At 38.9% G+C, this 18,224-nt stretch overlaps 1 protein-coding gene across 2 annotated transcripts in view; it reads right to left on the reverse strand.

Moving 5' to 3' along the window:
• The window catches only part of KCNQ5 (potassium voltage-gated channel subfamily Q member 5), a 596,680-nt gene that overhangs the window by 223,036 nt on the left and 355,420 nt on the right, over positions 1-18,224 (reverse strand). For both annotated transcript variants that reach the window (XM_037844184.1, XM_037844185.1), the window contains exon 2: positions 14,243-14,333. In XM_037844184.1, the coding sequence (XP_037700112.1) occupies positions 14,243-14,333 (91 nt within the window). The remainder of the gene's footprint in view (positions 1-14,242; positions 14,334-18,224) is intronic.

Genomic DNA, 18,224 nt, shown 5'->3' on the forward strand with positions numbered 1-18,224 from the left:
AAAAATGTAGTGATGCTAGATATAGTTCAGTATGGTTTATCATTTTACATTTGTGTCTTTTACACAGAGATACGGAGAATTGCTTTAGAAGCTCTTCCGAGACAGCAAGTAACCAAAAAGAAGTGGGCATGGGCTGAATTACTCTTTTTCAAGCTTGCTGTTGACAGCTAGGCCAATGTGCTTTACACCTGCCTGCTGTTATTTGGGAAGAATCATCTCTAACTTCCATGTTAGCTGACATCATTATCCTATTTATAATTGTGTCCAAGGTCATTCACATTATAGATACATGTGAAACAACAGAAGAGACTGTATGTACAAAACTCCCCCAATTTTTCCACCTGATTTAACTAGAAAAACAGTTTTGAAGAACTATCATAGACAGGGATTGGGACCATATCTCAGTGAACATGAATATCTCAGTGAACAGCTGGTGTATAAAGTGTGGTGCCTCTGACTCACAGCAAAACTGGTAGGTACTTAGTGGATATTTAATGAATGAATAAATAAATGGACAAATGAATAATCAGCTCAGGATAGAAAAAAATACCCTTCAGTTTCTGGAGGTGACTCAAGGAAGTGCTTCCTCACTGTGTTGGGCTCTGAAGGACCTGGCTGGATGTTTCCTAGGAACTCCTGCCAGGTTGCCCATCTCTGATTTCCAGGCTGGAACTCTCTGTAGCTCTTTACTGGAGTCTACAAACAGACAAGCTTTCCCATGTGGTCACACGTCCCACTTGCCTGAGCCTATCTCTTACCAAGCCTTGCCCAACTACTGTGACCTTGAGCATCCAACCCCCGACTGCTGTGGACTGCAAGTCACGACCAGAAAGTGACTCAGGAAGGAGCTTGCTGGGGAGAAGTAGATGGGTTGATCAACTGGGGCAAAAAAATCTCCAGATTCCTATACTCAGCTCACAAATTTCCCAGTCATTATATCATTAAGACAAAGAAGAAGGGAAGCTCTCCCTGCCTCTCTCCTTTCTGCATAACACCTCTCCATTTTATTGGGATTTCTCTTTATTTTAAGACCGCATTTGCTGTTGACTTGTACTTGATTTCACCTGAATTAAAAAATGATGTTTGGGAGAGTAAGTGGGGGTGGGGTGGGGAGTGAAAAAACAGTGAGTCCTATATTGCACGCCTAGGGGTGGTGCCCCTTCATTCTCCATCCACCTGGTCTAGAGTTTTCATTTCTTTGTTAAGGCTGTTCTGCAGTGTTCATCTATGAGGACTTTTCAGGTTTTCCCATGATGTGGAGATCTTGCAACATTGAATCTTCCTCAATCAGTCCTCAGTGAGCCAAGGCCGGAGGCCCTGAAACCTTCACACAGTCTCTTTTCTGTTCTCCATTCTCCAGTAACGGTCTGTGGATTCACTGTGATTTATAGCCCTGGAGAAAGCCAGGTCTGCAGCATTTTTGTTAAATCTAGCCTGAAACGTTGTTTGTCAAGCTGCCATTTACAGCTTGGAAGATTTTTCTCTACTTTGCAGAAATATGATGCGTCTCTTCACCTTAATTGTGACCCCAGACGTATACCTGCATGGGGAACAGAGCGACCCACCCCACTGCTTCCAGATTTTGCCTTTGTACAGCACCAAATCAATAACAGATGAACACGATTAGTAGTAACCTATTCTTTTTTTTTTTAATTGCTTTTTTTTTCATTTTTATTGAGATTGTTCAGATACCATACAATTATCCAAAGATCCAAAGTGTACAATCACTTGCCCCTGGGTACCCTTATACAGCTGTGCATCCATCACACTTAATTTTTGTTCAATTTTTAGAAACTTTTCATTACTCCAGACAAGAAATTAAGTGAAAGATAAAAAAAAAAAAAGGAAACTCTAATCCTCCCCTATCCCTAACCAACCCCCCTCCATTGTTGACTCGTAGTATTGATATAGTACATTTGTTACTGTTCATGAAAAAATGTTGAAATACTACTAACTGTAGTATATAGTTTGTAATAGGTATATAGTTCTTCCCTATATGCCCCTCTATTATTAACTTCTAATTGTATTGTCATACATTTGTTCTGGTTCATGGAAGTGATTTCTAGTATTTGTACAGTTGATCATGGACATTGCCCACCATAGGATTCAGTTTTATACATTCCCGTCTTTTGACCTCCAACTTTCCTTCTGGTGACATATATGACTCTGAGCTTCCCCTTTCCACCTCATTCACACACCATTCGGCGCTGTTAGTTATTCTCACATCTTGCTACCAACACCCCTGTTCATTTCCAAACATTTAAGTTCATCCTAATTGAACATTCTGCTCATACTAAGCAACCACTCCCCATTCTTAAGCCTCGTCCTATATCTTGGTACCTTATATTTCATGTCTATGAGTTTACATATTATAATTAGTTCCTATCAGTGAGACCCTGCAATAATTGTCCTAATGTGTCTGGCTTATTTCACTCAGTATTTTGCCCTCGAGGCTTTGTCATCAACCCATTTTTTTTTTTTAATATGGTTTTGTTCATTCACCATACATTCTATCCCAAGTAAATAATCGACGGTTTTCAGCATGGTCATACATTTATGTGTTCACCACCTTCACCATTATCTATATAAGAGCATCTACATTTCTTCCACAAGGCAGGAAGGAGAGTCAAAGAAGGTAGAGAGGCAAAAGAAAGAGAAAAAAAAAGACAGCTAGGAAGCAGCAAAAGGAAATATAACCTTAAATCAAAGTAGAATAAAGAATCAGACAATACCACCAATGTCAAGTGTCTAACAAGCCTCCCCTATCCCCCCCTCTTATCTGCATTCACCTTGGTATATCACCTTTGTTACATTAAAGGAAGCATAATACAATGATTCTATTAGTTACAGTCTCTAGTTCATGCTGATTGCATCCCTCCCCCAATGCCTCCCCATTTTTAACACCTTGCAAGGTTGACATTTGCTTGTTCTCCCTCGTAAAAGAACATATTTGTACATTTTATCACAATTGTTGAATACTCTAGATTTCACCAAGTTACACGGTCCCAGTCTTTATCTTTCCTCCTTTCTTGTGGTGTCTCACATGCTCCCCACCTTCCTCTCTCAACCGTATTCATAGTTACCTTTGTTCAGTGTACTTACATTGTTGTGCTACCATCTCCCAAAATTGTGTTCCAAACCACGCACTCCTGTCTTCTATCACCCTGTAGTGCTCCCTTTAGTATTTCCTGTAGGACAGGTGTCTTGTTCACAAAGTCTCTCATTGTCTGTTTGTCAGAAAATATTTTGCGCTCTCCCTCATATTTGTAGGACAGCTTTGCTGGATACAGGATTCTTGGTTGGCGGTTTTTCTCTTTCAGTATCTTAAATATATCACACCACTTCCTTCTTGCCTCCATGGTTTCTGCTGAGAGATCCGCACATAGTCTTATTAAGCTTCCTTTGTATGTAATGGATTGCTTTTCTCTTGCTGCTTTCAGGATTCTCTCTTTGTCTTTGACATTTGATAATCTGATTATTAAGTGTCTTGGCGTAGGTCTATTCATATCTCTTCTGTTTGGAGTACGCTGTGCTTCTTGGATCTGTAATTTTATGTCTTTCATAAGAGATGGGAAATTTTCATTAATTATTTCCTCTATTATTGCTTCTGCCCCCTTTCCCTTCTCTTCTCCTTCTGGGACACCAATGATACGTACATTATTGTACTTTGTTTCATCCTTGAGTTCCCGGAGACGTTGCTCATATTTTTTCATTCTTTTCTCCATCTGCTCCTTTGCGTGTAGGCTTTCGGGTGTTTTGTTCTCCAGTTCCTGAGTGTTTTCTTCTGCCTCTTGAGATCTGCTGTTGTATGTTTCCATTGTGTCTTTCATCTCTTGTGTTGTGTCTTTCATTTCCATAGATTCTACTAGCTGTTTTTTTGAACTTTTGATTTCTGCTGTATACATGCCCAGTGCTTCCTTTACAGCCTCTATCTCTTTTGCAATATCTTCTCTAAACTTTTTGAATTGATTTAGCATTAGTTGTTTAAATTCCTGTATCTCAGTTGAAGTGTATGTTTGTTCCGTTGACTGGACCATAACTTTGTTTTTCTTAGTGTAGGTTGTAATTTTCTGTTGTCTAGGAATGGTTTCCTTGGTTATCCAAATCAGGTTTTCCCAGACCAGAACAGGCTCAGGTCCCAGAGGGAAGAAATATTCAGTATCTGGTTTCCCTGCAGGTGTGTCTTAGAAAATTGCTCCACCCTTTGATGCCTCAGGTCACTGTGCTTTTCTGCCCAGCAGGTGATGCCTGTTAGCCTATAATTCTTGACTGGTGTGAGGAGGTATGGCCGTCTTCCCCCAGGCTCTGGGGTCTGGTTCTGAATGGAAAGGGCCCCACCCCTTTCCTCCTAGAGAAGACAGAGCCCCCAGGTGGAGGTCATTAGTATTTCAATGGTCTCACTCTCTGCTTGTGGTGTCTCCACCCTTCCCAGAGTCACAGCCCTGGAAACTGAAAATGACTGGGTCTTTCTCCACTGAGCCAAAAAAGAAACAGATAGTCCCCTTCAGACCCAGTCCAAGGCGACCCTCCGGCTCTCCCAGGTCAGTCGTCACCCAAAGCCTCTGTCTGTTTTTTGGGGCTGCGTACCTGTAGTGAGCAGTTCACACTCGTTACTTAAAACCACAGTTGGAGCTCAGCTGAGCTATATTCGCTTGCTGGGAGAGAGCTTCTCTCTGGCACCACGAGGCTTTGCAGCTCAGGCTATGGGGGAGGGGGTCTCATGACTTGGTTCCGCAGGTTTTACTTACAGATTTTATGCTGCGTTCTCGGGCATTCCTTCCAATTCAGGTTGGTGTATGATGAGTGGATGGTCTTGTTTGTCCCCCCGCAGTTATTCTGGTTTATTTACTAGTTGTTTCTGTTTTTCTGTATTTGTTCCAGGGGGACTACTTAGCTTCCACTCCTCTCTATGCCGCCATCTTGCCCCTCCTCCAGTAGTAACCTATTCTTAAAAAGTTTTTAATAATATTATTTGGAATTTTCATGAGAAACAGATGATATGAGATAGGTCTGTTTTCATGTGTAGATATATCTTAAAGTGAGAATTAAAAAAATGAATTAATTTTCCTAATCTCATCACTTAACTGTATAAACTCATGAATTTGAAATTCTTTATTTTTACAAGAGTCAGTCAGAGGTTGTAGATAGTAACGAGCTTTGGAAAGTGAATTCTTCCAGGGCAGAGCAATGTCTTACTCATATTCAGGACTCCAGTCCCCGGCACAGAAGCTGGAAGGTAGGAAGCACTCAAAATTTACTTGAGTTAAAGCTGCAGTGAGTTAAGGGACTGGACCTGAGAAAATAGAAGAGGGAATGGGCAGGACTCAGGGAAATATCTGGAAATCTATGGAAAACCACAGAATAAGAGACCAGCTCTGGGAAATCCAAAGTCAGAGCAAATGGTGGGATCTAAACCAGAGAGGCTGTGAGGAGACAGAGAGCAAATAGGAACCACAGATACAACAAAAAGAAAATGAAACAGCATGAGGCAAGCCACTTGTAGCTGTGTAGTAACTGGAGGGGCAAAATACTTCAGTTGTGAGGGAAAAATCCCTCCCCAGACTTTCTGTAAGGAAGAGACCAATTATACAGAATTTAGTTTTGATTTAACTCCAAAATATCTACATTGTTCAAGTTCATTCCTGCTTCCAGTTTGCGCGACCACTGTTTGACTCAGTGCCTCATCATGTGGACGTAGAAGACTTCAATTCCTCCCTCAGTGGCTTTAATCCCATAACGTCCCTATTCCAGTCCATTCTCAACACTGTTGTTGGTCTGTTTTGTCTGAAACGTAAATTTCACCTTTTTTTCTCTTTTTGTTCAAAATCCTTCAATTCAATTCAGTGGAATAAGCAGTAAAAGGCAGGTATTACATACCAAGCATGATGAATAAAACACTGTCTCTGACACATGGAATGTTGAGTCTAGTTCCTTATGCTGTTTCAAATCTATCTGTGGTCCCAATGTCCTCCGACTATTAAGTGTTTAGTCAATAGCTCCCTATTTATTTTAGAACAGACTTTGGCATAACATACAAAGCCCAGTATGATTTGGTCTCTCTCTTTTCTCTCTCTCTCTTTTTAAAAAAACAACTTTAAGTCCTGCCATTTTTCCCATGCCAGCTTGTTTTATTTTGCTAGGTTTCTGAAAGCAGATACCATGAAATGAGTTGGCTTAACAATGGGAATTTATTAGCTTACAGTTTTGAAGCTGAGAAAACCATCCATATCAAGGCATCATCAAGGTGGTGCTTTCTTCCCAAAGACTGGCAGCTGGTGATCCTTGGTTCCTCTGCCACATGCAAGGCATTTGGCAGTGTCTTCTCATCTCTCCCCTTTCTTCTGGGTTTCATTGTTTTCAGCTTCTTGCTTCTATTGTTGTCTTTTCTCTCCCTCTCTCTCTCCCTCTCTCTCTCCCCCGCTCCCTCTCTCTCTCTCCCTCCCTCCCACTGTCTCTCTCCATTCAGTTCATAAACTACTCCAATAAGAGGATTAAGACCCATCCTGAATGAGGTGGGTCACACCTTAAGTGAAGTAGCCTTATCAAAAGTTCCTACTTATAATGGGTCCACACCCAAAGGAATGGATTAAATTAAAGCAAACAATTTTCTGGTGGTACAAACAGCTTCATATCACCATGCAGCCCTTTAATTTCCAGTAATAAACACATGTGATCTTGACTGTATCTTTGCACCTGCTCTATTTTATGCAGGTATTGCCCTTTCTCTGACTCCTCCTGGTAAATCCTAGCTGTTCTTCAAGAGGCACATCAGATGTCATCTACTCCAGCAGGTTAGACATCTTTCCCTCCAGGCTCCCACATATTCCTAGCTGATTTCTATTGTAGCTTAGATCATACCATATTAAGGTGTTTATATTCTGCCTCCCCAACTAGATGAGGGGGCTCCTAGAGGGGAGGGACTGTGAGTATTGAGGACAGGCTTGATTCCTAGTTGGTACACAGAGACAGCGAGCTGTCCACCAAATTCCATGGCATAGACTGGTTACGTGGCTGCTCAGCCAGGACTACAGTCAGAGCCTTGTTGCAAAAAGGTAAGGTCATGTAATTAGTTCTTGCTAACAGAATGTGAGCAGAAGTGTCTCTCTCCTGGGTCAAAGTCTTTATAAATGAGTGTTTCTTTGACATGCTGTCTCTTTCCCCTCCACTACCTGAGTACAATGGATGACAGGGCCCTAAGGGATATGGAGTCACATGATGGGAGCAGCACAGCACCTGAGTTACTGCATGAAGAAAAACCATCCACCAGCTGGGATCATCTGCACTAGACTACTAGGTGAACTATAACTTATGTTAAGCCACTGAAATTTTGGTGTTTATTTGCTATATAGCAGCTTGCCTTACACTAATTGACACCATAGGTAGTCAATAAATGTTGGAGGACAGAAAGGAAGAGAAAGAGGATGGAAATACAAGGGGGAAAAGAAATAGAAGAAAGAATCAAGGTTGTGGTTAAGTATAGTGGAAAAAATACATGGCTAGAAAATAAAGTCAGGTACTGCATCTTGTTCTAATTTTGGTCCCACACACGATACTATGGACTTTTCAATCTTAATGTGCAATTAAAAAAATTGGTCTTCTTTCATCAAATATTTGTTGATAATTTGCCATGGGTATACCATTGCATTAAGTTGTTTGGCTGAATCAGCCTTGGATTCTTATTCTGAAGCCATTTACAGATCAACTGGTGCCTCATTTTTCTCCCCCTCCACCTGCTTCCTGGCTCATTCTCCTCCATTCTGGCCTTCCTGCCCTTCCTTGGCAAGTGTGCTCCTGCCTCAGGGTTTTTGTCCTCCATGCTCCATGTGTCTGGAATGTTTTTCCCCTCATTTCTGCATGACTTGTTGCCTCACTTCATTCAGGTGTCTGCTTAAATGCTACCCTTTGAAGTGGACTTCTTTAAACATCTGATGTACACATCCCTTCTTTAACTGTTACTTTTTCCTTCTTTATTTTATTCTTAGCACTTAACATATCTATTTGCTGATTTGTTTTTACTGTCTGTCTTCCTCACAAAAAATGTGAGGTTCATTAGGAGAGAGGTTTTGCTTCTTTTGTTCATTGCTATATATGCCCTCAGCTCCTAAAAGAATGCCTTCCCCAAATTGGGCCCTGCATAAATACTGATGAAGAAACAAATATTGGGGGAGATATAAAGTCAAGTCAATAATGCTGAGAGATGGCAGAAAAAAGAGACAGCTTGTTCCAGGAAGGAGGAGGTGTTTGACCCATGTGTCAAAGGATAAAAGAGATTTATACACGGAAAGACAGTAAGGGAAGGGTACTCTACCTTCCATTGCCAAACACTACCTAATTGGAGTTTGTGATTTTCTAGCATTCCTATATGTTTCTCATACCACTATTTTCTCTCCTTCTCTCAGTTGACATAATTTTTTGGAGCTGGAAAGGACATAGGTGATCAGCATCAATGTGGACCTGGTTGGGTGTGGTTCAGGGACAGCTCTAAAGATATTTGCTGTGCTATCTGTCAAGTCTTGAAACAAAACTGTAGAGAGATTCTCTGGTATAGACTCGGTTAGACGCCAATGCTTGTATCAGAAATGTAGAAAATTCTTTCCTTCCTCAGTGGTAGGAAATGACACAATTTCATTGTCTTTAACTTGAACAACTCCTTCCTCTAATATCTGAAATAATTTTCACAGGGCAAACTTACTTACTATATTATTATCTCTTATTTAAGGTTCAGCGTAGGTGTTAAACTACTCCTGCTTTTTCTTTTCAGTCTTTAGCAGATTGATGAGGGTCATTAGTCTCCATGAATCATTTTAAAGTCTATTTGCATTTTCCTTGATGAAAGAAAAGCAAAGGGAAATAATTGCAGTTTTCAATGTTTGTTGGGATATTCTGAGAGATTTCTGCAGTAAATTGCAGAGATGTGATAATCCTAAAGAAGCATCACTCAGTCCTCATATCCCATTGCTCAATATCTCATATTCAGTCCCTTACATGACAGACATAGATTTAATATCCTTGAATGGATCCTTATTCTTACACTCTATTATCCTTTCTTACAAATTTTAATACCGGGAGCTTTAGATGTAAAGAAATGATAAACTTCAACTTCAAATCTTTATAATTCTATGTGCCAATCTTTCCGCTTTGAAAATAATGGTAACTATGCCAGGGGCTGATTTTTCACCCCCCCTTTACTAATACTGGAGATGGGAAATGGCAACAAAATCTCCTCTGATTCTTCAATACCATATTACATAGTGGATATTTATATAGCAGTTAAAAAGAACTACATAAATGCACATTAAAAAAAGAATACAAACATGTAACAGATTAATTATGTAGTTGTTATTAGCTCTTCAAGGGGACTCTTCATTTACAAAGAGATTCACTACAGATTTTCTTTAAATAGTAAGCTTTACTAGTACATTTAAGACATAATTAGATCTACCTAAATTGGATTTGTACAAATTTCAGGAACTTAATCACTGTGCAAAGAAAAAACAAACACGTTTGCTTTGCTTCACAAAGCATAAGCAGCAAATATGCATATGCTCTATCTATAAGGTGCCAAACACCCAGATGTTTGGGAAAGCCTGAATATTTGACCATGTGTTTGAATACTCATCCAGATACTGAGCATACTCCATTTGTGGTTTGGAGTTTCTAACTCAGCAAACAGGCAAAGGAGCACGTACACCTAGACACTGTCTATCTTATTAAAATTGATAATGGCAGGCCTTTAACTGCTTGTGGGTGGTGGGGGAGTCCTGCCATTTTACATGGGCAATTTTTCAAATGACCAGCTTTAATGGAAATTTTGTAAATAATATACATAATTTTCATTAAATGGAGAGGTTTTCTGTTTTTAATGTGATGAGATTACTCTGGAGGCAAGAAGTTATCCAAAGGAGAGTAAATGCACTCCAAACAGCATTCTTCTCAAGAAGATGTCATATGAAATGCTAAAACATGAAACTTCAGCCAAATGATATCAAAACAAACTCAAAAAAAGCTTCCCACAACGGTTAGATCTGGAAACAGGAGAGTTTAACAGCATCATGCTCACCTGAACTAACTGAACTGGGACTGTAAGACGTAACTTTACACTTGACTATTTATCCCATGAAGCCAATTTTGGATCACTTACAACAGGTCTTCACCAAATAGAATTTAGAATTATTGAAACAAAGAATGTTTAATGTTCTAAAATGATATAAGCAACTTTCGATAACTGTAAGTGGACTCGTTACGAGAAAAGAAACTAATTTATCCAAATAAAAGAGTCGTAACATTTGCCATATATAGAAGCAAAAGGAAGCTTTAGACATCAGTGCTTCATCAGGTGGTGGCAAATGCACTTTGGTAGACCTGTCAGCCTTGATTAAGATGTAAGCAAATTTGAGGCAGCTGGAAGCATTGGAGATAGCCCAGGTTTCTGAGTCTAGGTTGGAATCTTGGTAAAGTCAGGAGAATAATACATACCTCGCAAGTTCATTTTTGTTTTTATAATAAATCAATGAACTTGGTAAATGAAAGGTATTTAAAAATGCTAGCTCCATTTCAGTTTTGAGGAATTTACAAAACATAGGAAAGTAGCACAGCCTTTTAATTGTCCTTGGAATTTGGATACACAGCTTCATATCGTGTTCTTGAGTTCCAGAGTGAGGACAGAAGCAGCAATACCATGGCACCACTCAGCAGATGCAGACTTTGATAGAAGGGCTGATAAATCTATGAGCATTGTCATCAGACACAGTTACCATAAAATGATGACAATTAAAATCTGTTTCGTTAGTCACCACAAATAAGGAATTCTTGTGAATACAGGCTGCTCGCTGAATGCCTGCCATTGAGTCACTTTTAGTTAGATGAACATGTTTGTTCAGAAAGCTGCCACAGTTGACAGTGTTTGACTGTGGTGAGACAACTCTTGCAGAAATACTTGTTTTCTATTAGAAAAATATATTTTCTAGAATGTAGCATTTTTGAATATTGCACGGGTCACATGTATTTGAATTCCTATTAGGCCCCCAAAATATGTGGAAGACCCAGTGACTGTAATATTAGTTAGCTTTCCAAGAGCTTTCTCTGTCCTAGGCCTGGTTCTAAGCATTTGACCTCAAGAAATCCTCACAACAACCTTATGAGGTGGGGTCTATTATTATCCAGTTTTACAAATGAGAAAACTAAGGCTCAGATGAGCTAAAAGATTTCCCAAAGTTAGCAGCTAGAAGGTGGTAGACGTGGAATTTGTACCCAGGATGCCTGGCTACAGAGTCCATATTCTTAAGTCTACTCTCCACTGCTTCAGTGGAGAGAAATAAGGGAACTTGGTGTTAGCATGAAACCTGAGTTCAGAGAAATGAAAAGAATAAACAAGCAAACACAAGTATATATTTGGCTTGCAACCTAGACAAGTTTATGAAGTTACAAGTTTATAAGTAGCATAAAGAGTGCAATTCTTCATGTAAATAATGGGAGCCTCCTCTTCGGGATTGTGGGATGGGGAGCTGTAGACGCCATGAGGATCACAGGAGGTGAGCAAGTTAAAGGCCAAAGCAAGGGAATGTACTTAATTAGGTGAAGAACAGTGAGTGTCAAAGGGCATTCTGGGAAGTTTGTCCAGAGGCCAAGTTTGCCTATAGTGTGCTTTCTGTCAGAAGTGTGGGTGTCTTTTTTACTTGCATAGAAATAGAATTAGCGTTATAATAGTAAGAGAATACAGGTAAATCACTGAACATATTTTAAAATGTTAAAAAAAAAACAAATTGGACCGAGTTATAAAAAATAAACAATTTTGATTTATTATTTACACAAGATTCTTCAAAATTTACTCCATTTGTGTTGTTTTTGTGACTAAAAGTATAAAAAAGTGATCGTTATAAATTTTTGCCAACATTTTTAGTCATTCCTATTACTATTTAGATGATAATTCTTTAGATATGGTCCATCTTGGAAACAAAAACCCTGCTAGTCAGAATTGTGTTCTATGAATTCTGTTTGATTAGATATTCAGAGGATAGACTTTGAAATCAGACTAGATGGCCCAAACATACATGCTAAAAGATAATAAAAAAGAGATCCTTTAAATCATTAAGCATGCCAAGATTTTTCATAGCTTTTTCCAATATTCTAAAATTGATTGAACACTTATGATATTAATGCATCATGAAAAAGAATTAAAATATGTATGTCAACTAAAGAAAAAGAAGGAAAACCATACATTTGATTTTTTTTTTGTCCAAATAAAACACTATTTTTGGAGGAAACATATTGATGAAGAAGAATAATATCAGTAAATCATAGACATGCAACATACTCTGCATATTTCTAGGTAGGTTTTAAGTGCACACCTGGGGTTAAAACACATATCTTGATAACTTTTCACTATAACAAAAAAATAGGAGGGATTAACAAATCTTCTCCCTAAGGAAATACACGTAGCAACACCCTTCTGAGAGCATTTATCTGCAGCACTAACCACAATGCTCAAAACAAAGATCTTCTTTGCACAGAGGAACTTGTTTCTATTTTGCTAAATCCAAAGGCATTCAAGACCAAGGGATGTGTGAAAATGTCTACATTTTTATCCGCTAAAATGCATTCTAGCTACTAAATTCTGACCAACTGTTCACAGCTTAACAGGTTATAAAAATCAAGATACCAATCAGGTTATAAAAATCAAGATACTAATCAGCTTTGGACTCTCTGGAAACATATTAGCAATGACTGAATTTATATTACAGAGATTTGGAGGATGTAAATCTAACATTCTGGATTCTAGTTATGAAGAAACCATTTTACTGGATTCCTAATGGTTAATTTATTAAGAATGTATGTCATTGGACACATAGTAGATCCAGTGTTTCATGTTCCCAAGTCTAAAAGTCAGATTTATATTTTCAATCTAAAATTCCTGATTATAATTCCGTATGTGAGTCTAAAAGTCAGCTGTGCCTTGGACCTTAGGCTCAGTTCATTTCTTAAGGAATGGATGAGGCTAACAGCCCACTTGCGACCCAGATGGAAACATTGTAAATGGCATAAATCCTTGATGTGCTCCTGGGTCTATCTGTTCTCTATCTTGGGTTTTGAAACAGTAATCTTAACATGAGGAATATACTGCTGAACACAACTGACATGGCATCAAATTCGGATATATTTGTTCCAGGCTCAAAAATTATTTCTCCTAATACTGGACTGGAAGACTTGATGTCTTGACAACCTCAAGCACAAACTAGCCATCTGAAACCACAGTAGGAAAAGCATCTGACCCTTTCTTCTGATGTCTTTTAGTTTCCACTTTCATGATAAGAATAATCTTGTAAATTAAATGCTTATTGCTGTATGTAACCAGTCTCTGTTTATCAGGACACATAAGCCATATTACCCACCCCCCGCCCCCTGTAATCATTGGGCTTTACAGAAGGACTGACTGGTTACAATTTATAGGTCATTGAGACAGTCCTAAGACTGTCAAATCTGATATTTTTCGACTTTGTGAGTGGGTCAAAAAGGATGTAAATGAACCAAGTTTCAATCAGATGTGATTTAAGATGCATGGTGCCATAGTTTAGTTGTAATAGAGAGTATAAGAGCTTAAAAGGTCCAGAGTAATTCAGACTAAAATACTTGGGGTTTTTTTCCATTTTAAAGTGAATTGAGCAATTCTGTGTAGTTGAGATTGACAGTATAATGGAAACAGAGCAAATTGCAGAATCTCTCACCAGGTAACTGCATTAGCAGCAAAACTCCTAATGCAGTCTGTTGGTTGAAAAAGAGTATGAAGGAGCTTTCTGTTTTCCAATGAAGTGCCATTTTTCATAGTTCTTGGTCAGTTATACTTAGCTACTGCAAAATTACAGTTATTAGAAAATGTTCTATACCCTATAAACTTCATCAATATAATGAGAGACCTCATGACCACTGATTCTTCTTATAATTTGGTTATTAGCATAGATAAACATTAATTGAAACTGATTCCACATTTTGCCTTCTATTTATGATGTATGTGTAATACAAGCTATCTACTATGTAACAGCAATCCTGAGTATATTCCTATATATTCCTGAGGATTGACTAATGGTTAAAATAGTGGGCAATGTTTTAATGATTCTGAAACTTTCATATTTCAAAGCAACTCTTTTTTCTACACAGAACTTCTTGTGGGTTAAAATACACAGCAAAAATATTACCACCAGTTCTTATATATACTTTATGTAGATTCTTTTCCATGTGTTTCACTTACCAGAATCAAGAGACAACTTGAGGCCAATTTTGTGTGCTCAGGAATGGTAGAAAACACTGACAAAATCAAGCAACCAAAGACAAGGAGAAAACTGTAAAACAAAACAAAACAAAAAAAGAGAAATCTTATTAGAATCTTGATTTATCATTACAGACTTAATTTCTTGTTTCTAATAAATAAAGCACCAGACGCATTTGAATAAGCACAGGTTAAATCCTAAAAGTACTGAGAGGGACCAGACATTTTGAATATCAACATACATACGATGTAGAATGCAAATGAAACTCTTTTGCAAATTTATTTATGAAGTAGAGATGGCACTTGTGGGTTTATGTGTATGTGTTTCTTGGGTGCTGTATGTTAACGTCCAAGTCTAAGTATCTGTGAATTTCCAATACAGTTTCTTTCTTGAACAGGGATTCTGTAAAAGATCTGGAATTGTATTTGCTGCTCTGTCTGGAGAGCACACGCTACTTTCAAAGAATCAGAATCTGCCTCATGTTTGGCAGCTTTGGTAAACTGTTAAGTGTTCTAAGTGGTTGTTACTAAGCCACTGGCTCATTTTCAGAGTCTGATATTCCTCATGGATTCTGAATAGTCATTCCTTTAAATAATAATAGGGATAGAAAAAGAAAGGAATGATTTCCTCTGCTACCCATACTGCTTTCCATTTCCTTAAAGACAAGCTGTTGGAGAAATGATGCCCACCCATTCCCTAGCTGTTGGTCTATTCAAACTATAATGACAGGGAGCAGAAGCTGGGAATAGGCCTTTTCTACCAATTAATCTGACAATATTTTTATTCCTAGAAATACGGAACTTCCAAGATTCAGAGGGAGAATTGAGCTTTTGAGGAAAACACCTAATAAAAGGGAAACATGTTTCAAAATTGAAGATACTTGTTCTGAAAAGCAAGATTAAAAACAAAACTAAACTAAACTAAACTAAAACAGACAAACAAAAAAACAAACCCAACAGAACTTGGGCTACTCGCTTTAGGCTATATTTTTCACTTTTACCCATCTCTGGGAAGCCCATTCAATAAGCGCCCTTAAAATACCAGCTTCCATGTTCTTCAGTGTTCCCATGTTCTTCAACGTCTCTGTTTCCTTTTTATTTGTCCTGACTAAAATCTTACAAGTCTTTCCACAACACTTGACTGCGAGTTCCCAGGAGGCTTATAGACAGGGATTAGCTAATTACAACAGCCCCCAGTGCCTATTTTTTGTAAATAAAGTTTTACTGAAACACAGCCATGCTGTATTGTCTATGGCTGCTTTCATGCTGTAACTGCAGAATTGAGTAGCTGCCATAACAGTATGGCCTGCAAAGCCAAAAATATTTACAATGTGGCCCTTCAGAGAAAAAGTTTGCTGACCCCTGATTGGCACCAAGTATTTCTTATTTTTTTTATATCTATCCCAGTGGAAGTTCATAATTGCTCATATACTGTATACTGATAATTATTAATATTCATGGAGGCTTCCTATATGCTGGACACTGTGCTAAGCTTCTTTCACTTGTGTTATTCCACATCATCCTTACAAATTTATGGAGTAGAAATAACACTATTCCCATTTTAAAGATGTGGAAACTGAGAAATAGAAACATTTAGAAACTCGCCCAAGGATATGTAGCAGAAAGAGGTTCAAGGACTGTCTGTGGAGTCAAGTCCCCTCAGGGTGTTGCTGAACGAGCATGCGTGGCAGTAACATTCTTGACTCAGCCAGGCTTTTTGGGGATTTGGCTCTACCTCCTGATACTGAGAGGGAAGTAGTTCCCATTCTAAACAGAAGTCTCCAAGGAGAAGGAGTCTAAGTTGTGAAAAAAATCTTATACATGATGTTAAGAACCACTCCTCACACTTTTGACTCATGCATCTAGTGATTTGGGATATTTGGGATTAAATTTAAATCAGCCTTGATAGGAAATCATAAACTAGAAATTAGATTTCAGTGCACCTACATGACCCCCAAACTACCAATTAAAAAATGAAATTCAGGGCTCAATAAGATAGGGGTGAGGATAATGTGGCATCAAATAAGGACATGACAGATGTTTCATCTCTGGTGAATGGCCATTATCTAGATATGCTCCCTGATTCCAGGCTTAGCAGTAAACATTAGGGAATGCCAGCAGGGGATTATTTGATGACTAAGACACCTTCTTCCTCCAGGAGAATCCCAGTGGGAGTTTCATGATGTCTGTTTGTGTTCAAAACAGTTAGAGCTACATCACATGCACTTTTCCTATCTCCTTCTTCATTAATATTTGAATGTTGCTTAATCTTTTTCCTTCATGTCATCATTATGACCATTTTCTCTAATCTCACTCCCTTTTCTTACAAAAGTAGTTTCTGTACCAGCATTCTGTCATTGCTACAGGGGTCTGTCTGAAGAGTGCAAACCAAAGACCCAGGTGCAGGAGAGCCTCCCTTGCTCAGATTGTCCAAGGGGCTATGGATAGGCAGACACATTCATTAACTCCTTCCTTCTTCCCTCCCTCCCTCCCTTCCATCCATCCTTCTTTCCTTCCTTCCTTCCTTTCATCCATCCTTCAACTGTTCATCCATTTATCCAATCAGCAAATACTGATATTGGCTGAGCCACAGGAGAGCAACAGTAAGCAAGATCAATTCTTTTCATTTTTTGCCCTCATAGAATTTAAGATCTTTTGAGGCAAACTGAGAAGGAAACAGTTGTTAACAGAAAATTAAAATTCTGTGTGGGAATATAGGGAAAATACAGGGGATGACAGGAGCACACAGAAGAAAAGAGGCTGGGCAGGACTGGCTACTTAGATTTTGGGGTCCAGAGCAAAAAGGAAATGCAGAGCACCTTGTTAAAAAATTATTAAGATTTCAAGATGGTGGCAATAGCAAATGAACCCAAGTGTGGAGCCCTTCTAAGTGCAGGCCCTGTGCAACTGCACAGATTTCATGCCCATGAAACCAGCCCTGATGGTGGGGAGGGTTTCTTGGAGGCAGTGTTGACCAAACTGAGACCTGAAGTCCTAGCAGGACTTAGTTTGATCAGTGGCTGGGGAGAAGGACCATGTTAGTTCATGAGATTGCATGGGCAAAGGCCATATGCAAACACAGCTTCACTAGAATTTACTAATTAAATTAATTAGAGTTTGTGAACACCTACGAGCCAGCTCATCATTCTGCAATACTTGAGAAGTGTAAGGCAGGTCATTCCTGCAAATTCATTTTATGCTTAGAAATTATTTCAATTCAATTGAAAACATGTAATGAGTATCAGTTGTGAAATATACTATGCCAAGCACTACAGGAGACACAAGGATAAATTAAAGAAGTCCCTACCATTAAGGAATTTAAACAGTGAGGTGGACAAGGTGAACAAATTAGACCATAATGAAATGTAGAGGCAGATAAGCACTAAGAAAAGTGCTTTAGGGGATGAATGCAGGGAGGAGGTCATTCTGTTTAGCTGGGGAAGGTGGGAGCAGATCAAGACAGTGACAGTCTTCAAAAAAGATGAGATGGGCTTGAAGGAAGGGGATTTCAACAAGAGAAGTTTACGGAGAAACACATTCCAGAAGGAAGATTCAATATGAGAAAGGCAGGAAGCTAGAAAACAAAGGAGAAAAAACATTTCACCCTGTTTTCATGCAACATAAAGCTCTTAAATTTGACTGCGGCAAAGGTTGAGACAAATGGCTGAATTGGGAGTCGGGGGCCATGTTGGGGAGAAGCTTGAACGGCAGGTTCTATATTTAGTTCAGTAGACAATGGGGAGCCATTGAAGAATTTTGAACAGGGTACTAATATCATCAGAGTTGCCCTCTGGGAAAATTAAGTTAGTGGCAGCAACAAACCATGATGGTATTAGCAGCTGTGATGGTTGGGTTCATGTGTCAACTTGGCTAGGTGACCCAGCTGTCTGGTCAAGCGGGCACTGGCCTGACGATTGCTGTGAGGATATCTGAGGCTGGTTAATAAACCAACCGGCTGGTTTGT

This window comes from Choloepus didactylus, chromosome 7 (assembly GCF_015220235.1).
Source record: "Choloepus didactylus isolate mChoDid1 chromosome 7, mChoDid1.pri, whole genome shotgun sequence".
Taxonomy (NCBI): domain Eukaryota; kingdom Metazoa; phylum Chordata; class Mammalia; order Pilosa; family Megalonychidae; genus Choloepus; species Choloepus didactylus.